Source organism: Ananas comosus, linkage group 23 (assembly GCF_001540865.1).
Source record: "Ananas comosus cultivar F153 linkage group 23, ASM154086v1, whole genome shotgun sequence".
Taxonomy (NCBI): Eukaryota; Viridiplantae; Streptophyta; class Magnoliopsida; order Poales; family Bromeliaceae; genus Ananas; species Ananas comosus.
The window spans coordinates 3341607-3356047 of record NC_033643.1 but is presented as its reverse complement, the minus strand read 5'-3'; the positions used below and the strand labels follow the sequence as shown (position 1 = coordinate 3356047).

The following is a 14441-nucleotide window of genomic DNA, read 5'->3' as shown; positions in this document are numbered from 1 at the left end:
TGCATTCTAGAATTTTTCCTCATAGTAACTGGTACACCACATTACCTATATCTAATCAACCACATGTCCTTTTCTGAGAGAAAAGTATAATAAAAATATTTTTCTAAAAGACATGATGGAATGGGTGAGCCACATGAGAGCAATTTGAGGATACACGAGGGAACGCCTTATAATCCCTTCTTCGGGTGCAGATGCTAATGCTAACTTTTTTTTCTTAGATGCGAATAAAATTTTACATTTTCTTTCTTTTTAAAGACTGAAAAGCTGTCTAAACTGGACAATATATCTTCTGCAACTATTTTATTTGCTTAAATAAAAAAAATTAGCTTAAAAAATATCTAATGTTTTGGTAAGAAACACCACATCAGCAATGCAACTATCATATTCTTAATATTTTTCTTTTATAGGGATGTACAATTTATATCTTACCATTCTAGAGTTTATAAAATTTAAATAGATTTTAATAAACATATTACGTGACGATTAAAAAATGTTGGCTACTGGACAAAAAACTGAAATTAGTGTAAGAAGTATGGGTAGCATTACTTTTTAACAATGCACCAGGTCAAGTTTGAGGAGGCCCACAAAATGTGTCAAACATCCTAATAAGAAAATGTATTACAAACTTTATTTTATTTGCTTTTGTTAAACATATTATATAGGCACTATAAGGACCAAAAATATATATATTATTTTGTACAATTTGAGTTTTGCTATTTGTAATATCTTGCCATGCATGATTTGGTGGTGACATGGCATATCTCACCTAGTTGATATATTTTAGGATAAATTATACTTTTGGTTGGGTTGTTTGACATTTTAGGCTTTAAATTTTAATTTATATTAATTTTTATCTCAAACTTTCTAAATTATTATAAACAAACCCCGTGACCCAATTTAATTGATTAAATACTCGCGTGCAACAAATATATAAGTGATGTGGTAGTGCTATAATTAATAACACAGCAATGATTAAAATGATACATCACTTATACATTATCAATACATCAATATTTAGTCAACTAAATTGATTTGTGAGACTTAATTGCAATAATTTAAAAAATTTTAGCAAAAAATTACTATAAATTAAAATTTGAAAACCAAAATGTCATGCGCCTCATAGTTTGAGGACTAAAAATGTAATATATTATGTATTTTTTTTTATAAAATAATAATTTAAAAGTCGAATATGATATTCAATTCTAAATATTTGACCACTTTATCTACTAAATACTATAAAGCTTTCTCTTTAAATATATTCATGTGTCAAAACAAAGCTGTAGTATATATTATGGAGATTCAATTATACAAAATACAGATAAATATTTGCCCCGACTCTTTATTGGCCAATTGTGTTAGATAGCACTCAATACCAAATGGTACACAAAAGTCAAAAAAAAATCTTAGGCCCGGTGAGTGAAGATATGGATCAAGTAGTTTAGTCAGTGGTGATGAACTGCTTAATTATCTTCACTATATTCTCTAATTTTTAATGAATTTTCCAACTTCCACAAAAATATAAGAGGAAAATTTGTGTACAAGTATTTTAACATGGGTCGTTATAATTGATTTGATATAAATTTTACATGAAGAGCAAAAATGTACGTTATATTTTATAATTATCAAGTTTGCACAATCTTCATAACTAAATTAGACCTGTAAGACGGTAATTTGGATAACAACTACCAACGTTAAAGTCACTGTCCAACAAAAGATAGTTGTGATGCACTACTTTCTGGAGGTCACCATTTTAGGACTGGAGGTGTCACGTTCCTCCTTCCTCTAAGTTTGTACATTCTCGTCAGACTCAAGTACATTCACAAATATCAAATGATATAAGATTCGTCTCACTAGCCTCACGCTAGTCTTAACCCATCTTATGACCACCCACAATGATAATCAGTCGGGAATTAACTCTGATACCAACTGTTTGCCCTAAAATTACTTCAACTCTAGCACGTTTAATTTTTTTAACCCTCCTAACCATCGCCTAAAATGCAGTTGAATTAAGAGGTTTAATCCTATTATATTTTTAAAATATGACTATTTCGGAATTTTAGAAGTGTCACAATAGCAAATTACTTGTTTCCTTCATATTTTTTGTTAAATGAACTCAACTAAAAATACTAAAAATATGAATCCGCTTTCGAACTTAGGGTTTTTGGGTACTAAGTGAGCTAGGTCAGGTAGGTCTGGTTCTTAAAATTTAGGGGAGATTTTCTTTTTCATAGGACTGAACCCCCGCCATTTTTGGACCGGATCCAGAACCCACAAAAACCGATCCGAAATTAGTTCCCGTCCCACCCCGGTCCGGTCCTCCAAAAACCCTAGGGCGGTGTCAATCCCTCCCTCGTCTCCGCGTGCTCGCTTTCTCTCTCTTCCCCTCCCCATCGCCCTATTCTTCTTCTTCTTCTTCGTGTAGAGAGAGAGAGAGAGAGAGAGAGAGAGAGAGAGGGGTGAGCATGGGGAAGGGGTCGAGGCGGAGGGGAAAGAAGGCGTGGAGGGCGAAGATAAGCACGGAGGACATCGACGACTACTTCGAGAAGGCCACCAAGGATGCCCTAAGCGGCGCCGCCGCGGCGCTCCCGTCGCTCCCCTCCGACTCCCTCTTCTACGTTGACAAATCCAAAGGTATGCGACTCGTGAAACCCGTTTTTTCCACAGTTGGATCGCTTCTTTGGTGTTGTTTAATGCGCGTGATTTCGAATCGTGTGTTAATTCGAACTGTTCGAAACCGCGGTGAAAAGAGGGGTTTTGATGTTGTTTTAGTGGTTGAGATCCGAAATCGTGGCTTTGACTTGGTGCATGCATGATGCTTGTGGAAAGAACGTAGTAAAAACGCAATCTTTAGAGCTATTGTGGCTAAAGAGGGAACACAGGAAGTTACTGGTTTCATAACAAGTACTTGTGGTACGGTTTATTGCACGATACTCGCTACCTGGGTAATAACCTACAAAATTAGTTCAATGCAGCAAACTTTTCGCTTAGATGTTACCGAGAAAGAGGTTATCACTTACATGCGCAAAATGAGCTTTTTAAATAAAGAGGAAGTAGAAGAAAATCATAGATGACCAAAAACTTCACTTTGTTTGAATGCATCTGACAATGGATATGGAAATTGCTCATTTGCAGTTGCATAATATACTTTGAGCTATTTTGTTGTTTTTGTCAAGACATATATTGCATACCTCTAAAGAGTAGGCCTATCCTAGTTTAGTTGTAGGTGAAGAAAAGCTTGATAGACCTTAAATTGAATTGCTTGAGATAGAGCTAAATGATGGAAAAGGATTTACATAATCAAATCCCAAATAGTTGGTTAAGCCTTTGGTACTGTCGATATTTAAAATGTTTGTTTGTGGAATTTAGTTTATGGAATTTATTCTGAATATTTCCTAACTTTATAGTAACTCATGTAGATATTCCCATCAAACGGAAGATCGAAAAGCAAAGGGAAAAAGTTCTTAATTATGAGAGGATATTCCAGAGAAATCCTTATGTGCAACCAATCCCATCATCAACTTTGAAAAAGTCAAAGAAGAAAAGAAAAGAAGCTTTGAAAGCTAAATGTGATGTTGAAAATGTTCCCAAGGTATTTGCTCATCAGTTAAATATTTAAATTTAAGTTTCATATTTTAAGATAGAACTTTCCTTTAAATAGTTACTCTTTACTATGAAATTTTACCACCTGGTGTGATGCTTTCAGCTAGATGATTCCGCTTCTATGCCCCTTGACATATGGGATGAGAAAGGTTCTTCCCTCTCTTAGCTATTTTTTCAAAATTCTTAATAATAGTTGTATGTAGATTTAACATCCACCCCCCTTTTTTTTCTTTCCCCAAACCTTGCAGATGAAACAAGGGCCAAGGCTAAAAAGGTGATGCATATGCACTACTATAGTTTTCACTCGAATTTTGAATATGATTTGAGATTTTGAATTGAAGTTATATATGAGGTAATATATGTTGTCCACAGAACAGACTTGTAATTTCTCACAATCAAGACTGTTGAATTTTGTATGCTTCTATTTTGTCTTTGTGAATCCTATTGTGTGAAATTAATTATGCATTATCAAGATAAAAAAGATAAGAATCCTATTGTGTGAAATTAATTATGCATTATTAAGATAAAAAAGATAAGCGGCTATATTTTGCGATGATAATATCAGAACCTGTGTTAAGCTAAAGTCCTGCTGCTCAGAGCAGCTTCATGTTCTTCTGATTTCAGAAGAAGCAGAAAAGCATGATCTAGTTATTTCTGTCCTGGTGGTGCTATTGATCCAAAACAAATGGAACTAAGGAAAAACTAGACACAGGTAGATCGTAGATATTGCTATTCAGGTCATTTTCTTGTCAAGACGATACTCATTACATTCCACTATTCTGCTTAAGAAAGGTTTCCGCAGAAACCATGTTTCTTTGCGTATTTTAGCACTGGCTATGTTGGTCTGAGGTTCAATTGGCATTCATGTGTTATAAACTTGGGCCTGAGAATTACTATAGGTGTCAAAGTACTGATTTTGGCAAATTATTTCCATAATCATTGGTCTCATGAGTTAATGCATTACCTTACAGAGGACGACTACTATTATTCCTGCTGTTGAAGTGGAGCCACCAGGATGTTCATTTAATCCTCCATTTGAAGCGCATCAGGTTTATCTTTTATATCACAAGCAAGGTTTTAAGTGTCCGTCGGCACGGGCCGTATCTACCGTGCCGTACCGTGCCAACAAGTTATCAGCACGATACAGATCCCGTGCTGATGGCACAGCTCAAAACCCTCTATTCTTTAAATTAATAAGTAATTTTCTCAATAAAGTTCAAAAGATGTGATAAAAAGATATAATAAATAGTTAGAATATTTTGTTGCTAAAGAAGATAAATATTTCATGATATTATGTGTCGGCACACAAGAATTTTTTTGACCGGCACACATCGGCATGGCTCGGCACGCACCGTACTGTACCGTGCCGACAAGTTTCCAGCATGACCCCGTGCCACGGCACTTAAATCCTTGATCACAAGTCCTCCAGTTTTCAGTCCATGCGTGTTGCTGACCTGAGGGTGGTTAAAAGTTGAGCTGCTTTTACTGATTTAGCTGGTTTTAATGAATGGGAAACTTGGATGCTTGCTTTGATTGTAGGATTCACTAGCTCAAGCTGTGGCTGATGAGATGCAAAAAATCTACAAGAAGGAATTGGGACCTCAACCTGTGCCACTTGAGGTTACTGGCGAACTAGTGACTGAAGAAGAGGCAAGTCTTACCAGTTCATTTTTATAATGCTGATGACATCAGTGATAAAGGACACCCATTGTAAGAGTTCATTACATGTGTACATGCAGTTTTTTTTTGAGAGGATGTGTCAATTCAGTGTTTAAACAAGCACATGTAGAATTCTGGAATCTATCAGCTCGGTTGGAATACTTGATTTTTGTGCTATGTCTATGATGTCAATGGGTACTGCACTTTGTCACTGGCTATTTTCTGTGTAATTATTCTCATTTGTTTGTACCTCCTATCTTGCAGAAGTATTTTCTAGATGCAGATGATGGAAGTGAAGATGATAAAGAAAACGACTTAGGTCATGTTGGTGATGACTTAGCAACACAAAGGTCAGTGTTGGTGCAAGCTTGTTGATGTTGCCGTTATTGCTATTTTTGCACTCTTCCTACTTTTTAACTGCAATATTTTGTACTCGACTGCCAGAAATTTCTTCTTTGGTACATAAAACATGAAGTGTCTTTTTATGTATGGTAATAAGCGTCTTTTAATTAGAGTTTCTACTTGGCTCCAATTAACCGGTAAGTGCAGTTAAAAATATCTTATGGAGCTGACTGATCATATATTTTAGGATCTATTGTATCTCTTTTAGAAGATGCCGATAAACTAAGATTTTCGGCTAGCCCGGCATGTGATATTACGTGATTACTGTTTACATGCTTTTTAAGTTTTGTCCTCCAACCTTGATAATCAATGTTTTCCAATTTTTCGGGTGCAGAACTTCCAAAACGAAGAAGGTGACACGAGTAGAATTAAATCGAAGAGCCAGGCGGAAGGAGTTGCTGAAAGCAGAAAAAGAAGCAAAAAAGCGGGAGGACCTTTTCAAGGAAATTGACAGGTACTTTTTTGTGTTGCATCCTGATGCAATTGAGGTATTATGGTGATTTTTAGAGCTTATCCTTACAATCTTATGCTTAATTGTTGTAGTTTGCCGGATATAATGAAAGAGATAGCTAAAGAGGATGAGGAAAAGGAGAGAAGACATATGAGACGTGTTGTAGCTAAGGAAGAAAGACGAAAATCTGTTCCACCTCGTTTGGGGAAACACAAGTAATTTCCATAACTTGGCATTACAGTTACTGTTCATAAATTCATTAATTGCTTATTAAAGTATGCATGTCAAAATTATACGTCTAGTACTCTAGTGCTTTGCAGATAATATGCTGTTGAAATCAAGGTTTTAAGTGCCCGTCGGCACGGGCCGTATCCACCGTGCCGTACCGTGCCAACAAGATACCGGCACGATACAGATCCTGTGCCGATGGCACAGCTCAAAACTTTCTATTCTTTAAATTAGTAAGTAATTTTCTCAATAAAGTTCAAAAGATGTGATAAAAAGATATAATAAATAGTTAGAATATTTTGCTGCTAAAGAAAATAAATATTTCATGCTATTATGTGTCGGCACATAAGAATTTTTTTGACCGGTACGCATTGGCACGGTTCGGCACGCACCGTGCCGGTAAGTTTCCGGCACGACCCCGTGTCACGGCACTTAAATCCTTGGTTGAAATTATAGTTAGAGCAATCTCTCTCTCTCTCTCTCTCTCTCTCTCTCTCTCTCTCTCGCACGCACACAGAGTTGTCCTTCACCAAAGGAGGCCCATAGATTTGCGAGTGGTAAATCTTCCTTTCTAGTAACTTTCTTGAAGGGTACAAGAGTCGTAGATCTGATTGTTGGATATAAGATCAGCAAGCCACTGCATTTTGAGGGGTTTGCTGCAGCTTAATCAATTCTGCACAGCTAAGCACTTATAGTTGTCCATGCTGTAGCTGAAGCTCCGTACTGCAGCTACGCTGGACCAAACAGCATGTTAGACGCATATGTGCAGGTTCTGCTTGTCTAATCCAAATGTAACGTAGCTGAGATTTGAGATTTCTAGATATCACAGAAATAAAAGCACTTTTGTTCAGCAGTTGCTTTAGTTAAAGCACTTTTGTTCCTTCTTCCCCCCTCCTACTTCTATTTCCATGGTCCGTATAGAGTTAATTCTGCACTTAACAATCAAATAAGTTGGATATCGTCTGAATTAAGCCTAAATCATTATGAGCAGAGGGAAAATGGCACCGAGGGCCCTTTCCTTTTTTATTTTAAGTTATCAGTTGCATTTTTTTTTAAAAAAAAATCTTTTTCAAGCTTGTCGTGTGCTTAAACAATATTTGTCGAAATTCCTTGCTACTATTAATGAGATTCTCTCTTATCACAAGTCCTCTTGAGTATTTTGATATCTCACTAACAAAACAGTCCAAGAACGGAGCTAAATTTGGCATTTCTGCTTTGTAACAGGTTTGAGCCAGCTCCTCGTCAGGTTCTTTTGACAGAAGAAATATCAGGGTCTCTTCGAAAGTTGAAGGTGATTTTTTTTTTTTTAATAATTGTAATGTGTTCACTACTATAAGTATTATGCAGCAACTAACGTTGTTATTTCACGCGGTAAAGGGCTGCTGCACTCTAGCACGGGACCGGTTCAAAAGCCTCGAGAAGCGGGGACTGCTTGTGCCAAAAGCAAGAGGAAGCAGGTTTGGCCGATCACTTACTTTTGCACTTCGACTCATGGTTCTCAATGACACATCTCTAGTGGTTATCCGCTGGGCATTTACATCTGATGTGATCATACATTAACAGGAGGAGGTAGACGCGACTTGCGACTTTGCCATGAACTTACAACTTTGTCCGACCTATCGCGATACCTTGGACCTCTTCAAGCCATGCGGAACATCTTCAAGTTGAGCACAAACCTGTTCCTTTTTCTCTCTTATTAAGGTTGCCTTTTCTTCTATTTTCTCTTCATCTGTGGTATTAAAAATACGCAGGACATAATTTGTCTTCCTTATACATCAAATGTAAGTTTATTACGAGCGAATTTTGGAAGTTTTTGCGATAATTGGTTATTTCAATTACCTATTAAAGCCTGTTGATTTAGGACTCACTGATCACTGATGCAAATTGTGGTTATATTCGAATTGCGTGGCTACGTTTTATGAACCGAAGCTGGGGATTTTTTATGCATTAAGATTAAAAGCTTAGCTCGAGTTTGTTGTTTATGGAAACAAATCAAACCCATCCTGAGACATGCAATAATGGGAGAACACGAAGTTGTGTTTGGTCGTTGATGTGGTGTTTCAACTTTTTTGTTGTGCTTTGATGCATGTAGAAGTTAATTTTAGCATAATAAACCAGCCCAATTATGAAATAAAAGAGGGGAGCATAAAATTTGGGAAGCAAAAAATCAATGGAACCGGAACGTGACGTACCCAAAAATTTGCAAAAATAGTGATATTGGTGTGGTTTCTATCACCATTTTTCAGAGTTTTAACCATTTACTGTAAAAATATTTATCTGTCCACCGGATTAAGTAAAGGCACCACGGGCCACTTACAAATCATGTGATAATTTTTTATATTATTTATTTTTAATAAGTTAGTACTAAATGCTAAATTTACTTAATCAGATGGTGCTTTTTACTTAATCCGGTTATTTTTTGTATAGAATTTAGCTACTATCGTTTTAGAAGGATAAAGACTTTCGTCCTTCAGAACCTTTTTAGATAATAGAGATTCTGAATCGATGGATGGAATTGTTAAAATTGATCTAAAGTATATATAATGTCTAAAAATTAAATTTTATATATTTTAAAATTCGTTATCAAGTTTATTGAAGAAATCGAAAAATATATAGTAAAAAATGAATAACCTTATAAAAATAAATGTTAGATTTTTTTAATTTATGATTAGAGTTATAAAATATTATTTAAATATAATATAAAAAATTTTCTATTAAAAATTTAAGCTGCTTGAATTGTTCTATATCGTTAAATAAGCAAATAGCTCACATAGATCATAAAAAGCTATCGATTTTATGATCCTTTGAACACTACGTGAATAGTTTTTAAAATTTATAAAATTTAGTTTCTACACATTTTCAATACTACAGATCAACTTTAACTATTTCGATTATCGAGTCAAAATTTTTATAATCTAAAACGACTTAAAAAGACGAAGACCTCCATCCTTCTAAAAAGTAGCAGCTACTCTCTCTCTCTCCCTCTCTCTCTCTCTCTATATATATCATGTATTCTAAATATATTATTTTATTTTCTGTTTTTTAAGTTATTTAGATGTTGTAACTTACTGTGTTGGATTACATTTTATTTAATTTTAAAACACTAAACTGTAAAAATGAAATATTGAATGTGGTGCACCAAGTGTACGGATGAACCGGGTGCACGAAATAATTCCTCGACCTTCCTATATATATATGTAGAAGAACCCGCTCGCATCGTTTCCACGTCTCTCTCTCTCTCTCTCTCTCTCTAAAAGCTCCTCTCCCTTTCTCCCCCAAACTCTCAGCGCTCCTTCGTCTTCTTCCTCGAGCTTCGTTCGCACGCTGAGCTCGGGAGGCGACGCAGATTGCCTCAGCTCCTCGCGTACCTCGCCGCCGAGGTTAGGGCTCGCTCCTCCCCCTTCTTCCTCCGAGAGTTAGGGTTTCTAATATTTTTAGGGTACCAAAAATTTGGGGTTTCTAAGGTTTATAGCGTTCCAAGAATTAGTGTTTCATTAAGGGTTCCTTGGGTTTCTAGAGGTCCTTCCCGCCGAGGTCGGTATCCTTCCCTACCCCCCTCTCTCTCTCCGCCCCTCTCCCCTATCCTAGTGTTTTCAAGGGTTTCCATTAGGGTTTCCGCGATTTCCAGAGAACCTCTCTCTCCTGCGAGAATTAAGGTTTCTAGGCCTTCTATGGGATTTCATTTTTACGGCTTCTAGCTTTAATTAGGGTTTCCAATTTATTAATTAGGGTTTTGGTGATGATCTCAGGTGCGGTGCCATCGCCTTCTCCAGCGGCGTCCTCCTCCTCCCCCAACATCCACCACGTCCTCTTCCCCAATATCCACCATGTCCTCCTCGCCAAGAAGCACCTCCTCGGCCATGGCGGCGGCTAGGGAAGGGGCGAGGTGGGATCTGGCCCTGCAGGAATTCTAGGGTTTCTTCCTCTCTTCCTTGCCTGGTAACTCTCTCTCTCTCTCTCTCTCTCTCTCTCTCTCTCTCTCTCTCTTGTGGTGGTGAAATTGTAGAACTAGCGTAGTATAATATTTTGACATGCTTTAGCACTCCTTTGGATGAAGAGAAAAAAGGGGAAAAAAACAAAAGCTCAGAGAGAAAATATCTAAATTTTCTTTGGATTAAAATAAAAAAAATGAAGAGATCATAGGAGTATTTTTTTTTTCTCTTTTTTTTTTTATTTTATCTCTTTTATCTTTCCATCGAAAGAAATTAAAGCTTACATGTTTCTAAAAGCCTATCCTTACGAACTAATAACTAAACTCTCACAATGCTCTCCCTCTATGCACAGGTTTCGATTTTTTTCCTTCTTTCAAATATATTTTGAGTTATTCCGAGTAGAATAACTTTCTTTTGAAGTTTTCACTTCTCAAAATTTTATTTATGGAATGAAAAATTTTATACATTTTATAAAGGAAAAAGTTTAAATACCGCTCCAGTAGTTTCATACTTTTTCATTTTTGTACCCTATGGTTTAAAGTATATTAATTTAATGTTCTGAAATTTTATTTGTATTTTCTTATTGTTAATTTTATTAATTCTTTTCGTTAAATAAGTGACAAAGTTAAAATTAAAGGGTACTAAAATAAATATTCGATAAATTTAGATGAATTATCTGAAGTTTTTTGTATATAATTTAACGAAATATTAACGAAAAAGCTAACGAAAAGATGAAAATGAAATTATAGAATATTAACTTAATATACTTTAAACCATAAAATACTAAGTGAGAAAGTGCGGAACCATATGCTTAGTTTTTGAAGTTTATCGTTTTATAAAATTAGTATTTAAAGACACGGGAGTCATGAAGCATTTAAAAAATTTCGAAGAATCATAATATTTAAAAACATTAAGTTGGCCCATGGAACTGTTCAGCTCCGAGTTGCTCGGGCAGGGCCTTGCTGGGCCAGGGTCCAGAAATTAGTAGCCCAGCATTGAAAAAAATGTGGGCCATGAAACTAGAAATTTTTGAATTCTTTGCATATATATATACCTCTCTCATATTGATGTAGTTAAGGGCTATTTTGTTGGAAAAATGCAAGAGTTATATTTACGTGTTTTCTGAATATAGTGAAAAGCCTTATAACTAGAAATAATTTGTTTGGTTGTATGGAATTGAAACATATCTTTCAAAAATATTGGTGAGATTATTTTCAATGTTTTTGTAAGAAAATTCTATTTAAAAGGTGATTTGGGAGGTAAATTTATCTTTTATTTTTGTCTAATATATCTTTAACTATTTCGTGTATATCTTTAGCACTAGCTACATGAGACTTCATTATAGAATGAGTTTGGGAATGATATTATTAAATTAAAATTTTTAAAATGTGCCATGACTTGACAAAGCTCTTTTTTAACATTCAAAAAGCTCTTGTGCAGAGTGCCATAACATGGATACGTATTTTTTTTTAGGCATGTGTGTGTATATACCAAGCTATTGATGCTATTAGTTTTTTAGTTCTTGAATTGAGAAATATGCGGTTAGGATGATATGGACGTCCTAAGGTTGAGTGGGTGGTTGGTTGAATAGTATAATCTAACGGGTAAAAATAATCAAAGGTTAAATTTAATGGTAGAAAACTCAATAGCACAAAATCCTTAGTGCTATCGATAGTATTATAACCGGATTCTCTCTCTCTTCGTCTCTCTCTTCTCTTCTCTCTCGTATATATATATATATATATATTATATATATTGTATATAGAATTAGGTGTGCAGAATACTATTCAGTTTGCACAAAAGCTATCGTGCTGCTAGTTGGTCTTTTAGCTTTGGATGAGAAAATATGCAGCGTGGATGATGTGGGGCCGTATCATTAGTCAAGTACCAAAACCAAAACCGACTAATCGACATAGACCACGTCAGCCTGGCGCACTGACACTATAACTTAGCAACGGCCCCTGGAATTAGTGTGAGCGTCAACTTTTTCTTCAACCAATTTTAAAGAGGTGGTAAATGGCCTAATTGGTTGATATGTTAAGTTTATGGATCCTCTCACAGGTTAAAAATAATACTAACACCGGCATTTAAATCTAACGCGAAGCTTTAAAATCGATAGCACCGGAGCCCCTTGGTGGCTATCGACTCCCGTTGCTAATCGAGTGGGCAGTAGGATAGCACCATTTACTGGGATTTGATCATTTGGCACAGATCAGCTCACAAGGCTCGATGTTATAGAGTTTGTTCTTACCATCGTTGATTTACACCTTTTGCATCATTTTCATCTAATTATACCATTTTTAAGTCGAAAACCTAAAAAACTAGTTAAATACTTGGTGCTCATGATTATTTTATTGGTTCAATCACAGCACGTGTCAAAATGTTCACAAAGACCAAATCGCAAAAAATTCAGATGCCAAGCCAAACGATCGAATGAGAACTTAGGTGTTACACATTATCCTCTTCAAATAGATTAAATATTTTTTTAAAGGTGTGGTAATTTATATTTCAAATAGTGCAACAAGAGAAGGAAGCACATATAAATAATTCTTTTAAAACAATGTCTTCGTTTAAAAAAGGTATATTTTTTCTTTTTTTAAGGATCGCGCTGTACGGTTTTATATCCTTAAGAGTGTAATTTAAAAATTAGTATCAATATCTTTCAAATAATTTAATTTTTCGTTTAAAGATTATACTTTATTTTAATGGATGCTGGACTTTACATCTCAAAAATACAAATAAGGTGCTGTTTGGTATGCACAATTTTGACGATCTGGACTAAACTGCTAGTTTTTCTTTTGCAGTCTTTAGCTCACAATGCATGACTTCAGCCATACAATAATTTCCTTGTATTGAGCTTTAGGTGTAGTGAGGGTATTATTAGTTGACAGTTTCAATCGATGTTAGTTAAATTTGTGGCGAATTATTTCTGCGCCATTGGTTTGAAATTCGAAATTTTACGCATATCAATCTTATTGCGCTGGTTGTAAATTGCCGTTAGCATTTTTCCAAAATTCGGAATAATTCGCGTTGTTTTTGGGCAAAAAGAATTTATTGCCGAATTAACGGGTATTCGGCGAATAATTAGGCCAAAAATGTCGGCCCGTTGCTGCGAGCCACGTCGGGGCTCGCGGTGGCCCAAACGGGAAAAAAAAAACAAGTGCATTTTCTGAATCGGCATGTCGTGCCAAAAAAAAAATAAAAAAAAAAAAAAAAAAACCTTTCTCGAACGCCTCCTTCACGCAACGAGTCCACACACCATTCTCACGGCCACCACACTCTTATTAAAAAAAAGGGTTTGCCTAACTTTCTCAACCCTGCGGCGGTTTGCGGCGCTCAACTTTTCACAAAAACCGTCGAAGCCCCTGCCACGGCGACCCTATGGCTGTCCGGCGGTCCTTCCCTCCCCTCTTTACCCTTCCCGGCAGCTCGCCGCAACGGCATGGAAGCTCGTCTTCAGAAAGTTGAAGATCGAAGATCGGGTTACTTCACTATTCAACAAGTCGAAACCTACTCGTCGCCTCTTCCGCTTCCGCTTCAGCTATCAACAAGATAGATCAGTAATCGGGTGTTTTTTTTACAAAGCCAAAGTTGGAAGCTTTTTAGTCCATTTGATGAATACGTTTTTTATACACAAATGGCTCCTGGCTGACTTAAATTGAATGTGTCCATTATGTTTGTTATGCACAAAGCAACCAAACATAGAGAATAAATAATTCTTAGATTAACTTAGTGGTACCAGAATCTCCTTTATTATACTATCATTTAATGAATGTGTTCATTCTCTGTTTATTATTATTTTTTATTATTTTGTGCTTTTTATTCTTTATTATTCTTAAAAATTGAAGATATTTATGCAATTGATAATTTGATGGAAAAAAATTAATTTAATAGATCACGGAATTTTTTGATCCCAATTCTTTAATTGGGTAACGTATAATATCCGTATAAATCAGTATTCCGATATATTTGGCGAATCCGTTTTAAGCGATTTTTTCACGATTTTAAAAATAGGGTACGGAATTTATATTCCGAATTATATCCGTACGAATTTTTGCCGATCCGAATTAACTAACTATGGTTTCAATTCGACAAGAAGGTTTAAATAGCTGCGTTGGAATACATCAAAGTTGGTATGGTAGTATCAACTGCAACGTTAATGTTTAGTG

At 35.7% G+C, this 14441-nt stretch overlaps 1 protein-coding gene across 1 annotated transcript; it reads left to right on the top strand.

Annotated features, from left to right (window-relative positions):
• LOC109728415 (uncharacterized protein At2g40430) lies at window positions 2350–8263 on the top strand. The gene is made up of 12 exons (XM_020258812.1): window positions 2350–2631; window positions 3417–3589; window positions 3704–3749; window positions 3849–3874; window positions 4572–4649; window positions 5140–5250; window positions 5524–5609; window positions 5996–6115; window positions 6205–6327; window positions 7565–7631; window positions 7718–7797; window positions 7904–8263. Exons 1-12 carry the CDS (start codon window positions 2463–2465, stop codon window positions 7911–7913), a joined length of 1089 nt encoding a protein of 362 aa, XP_020114401.1. The 5' UTR covers window positions 2350–2462; the 3' UTR covers window positions 7914–8263.

Excerpts from the sequence above, each read along its gene's own strand:
- LOC109728415 (XM_020258812.1), top strand. The coding sequence starts at position 2,463 with ATGGGGAAGGGGTCGAGGCGGAGGGGAAAGAAGGCGTGGAGGGCGAAG. Across the intron at positions 2,632-3,416 it reads CTACGTTGACAAATCCAAAG|ATATTCCCATCAAACGGAAG; the intron begins GTATGCGACTCG and ends TAACTCATGTAG. Across the intron at positions 4,650-5,139 it reads CTCCATTTGAAGCGCATCAG|GATTCACTAGCTCAAGCTGT; the intron begins GTTTATCTTTTA and ends CTTTGATTGTAG.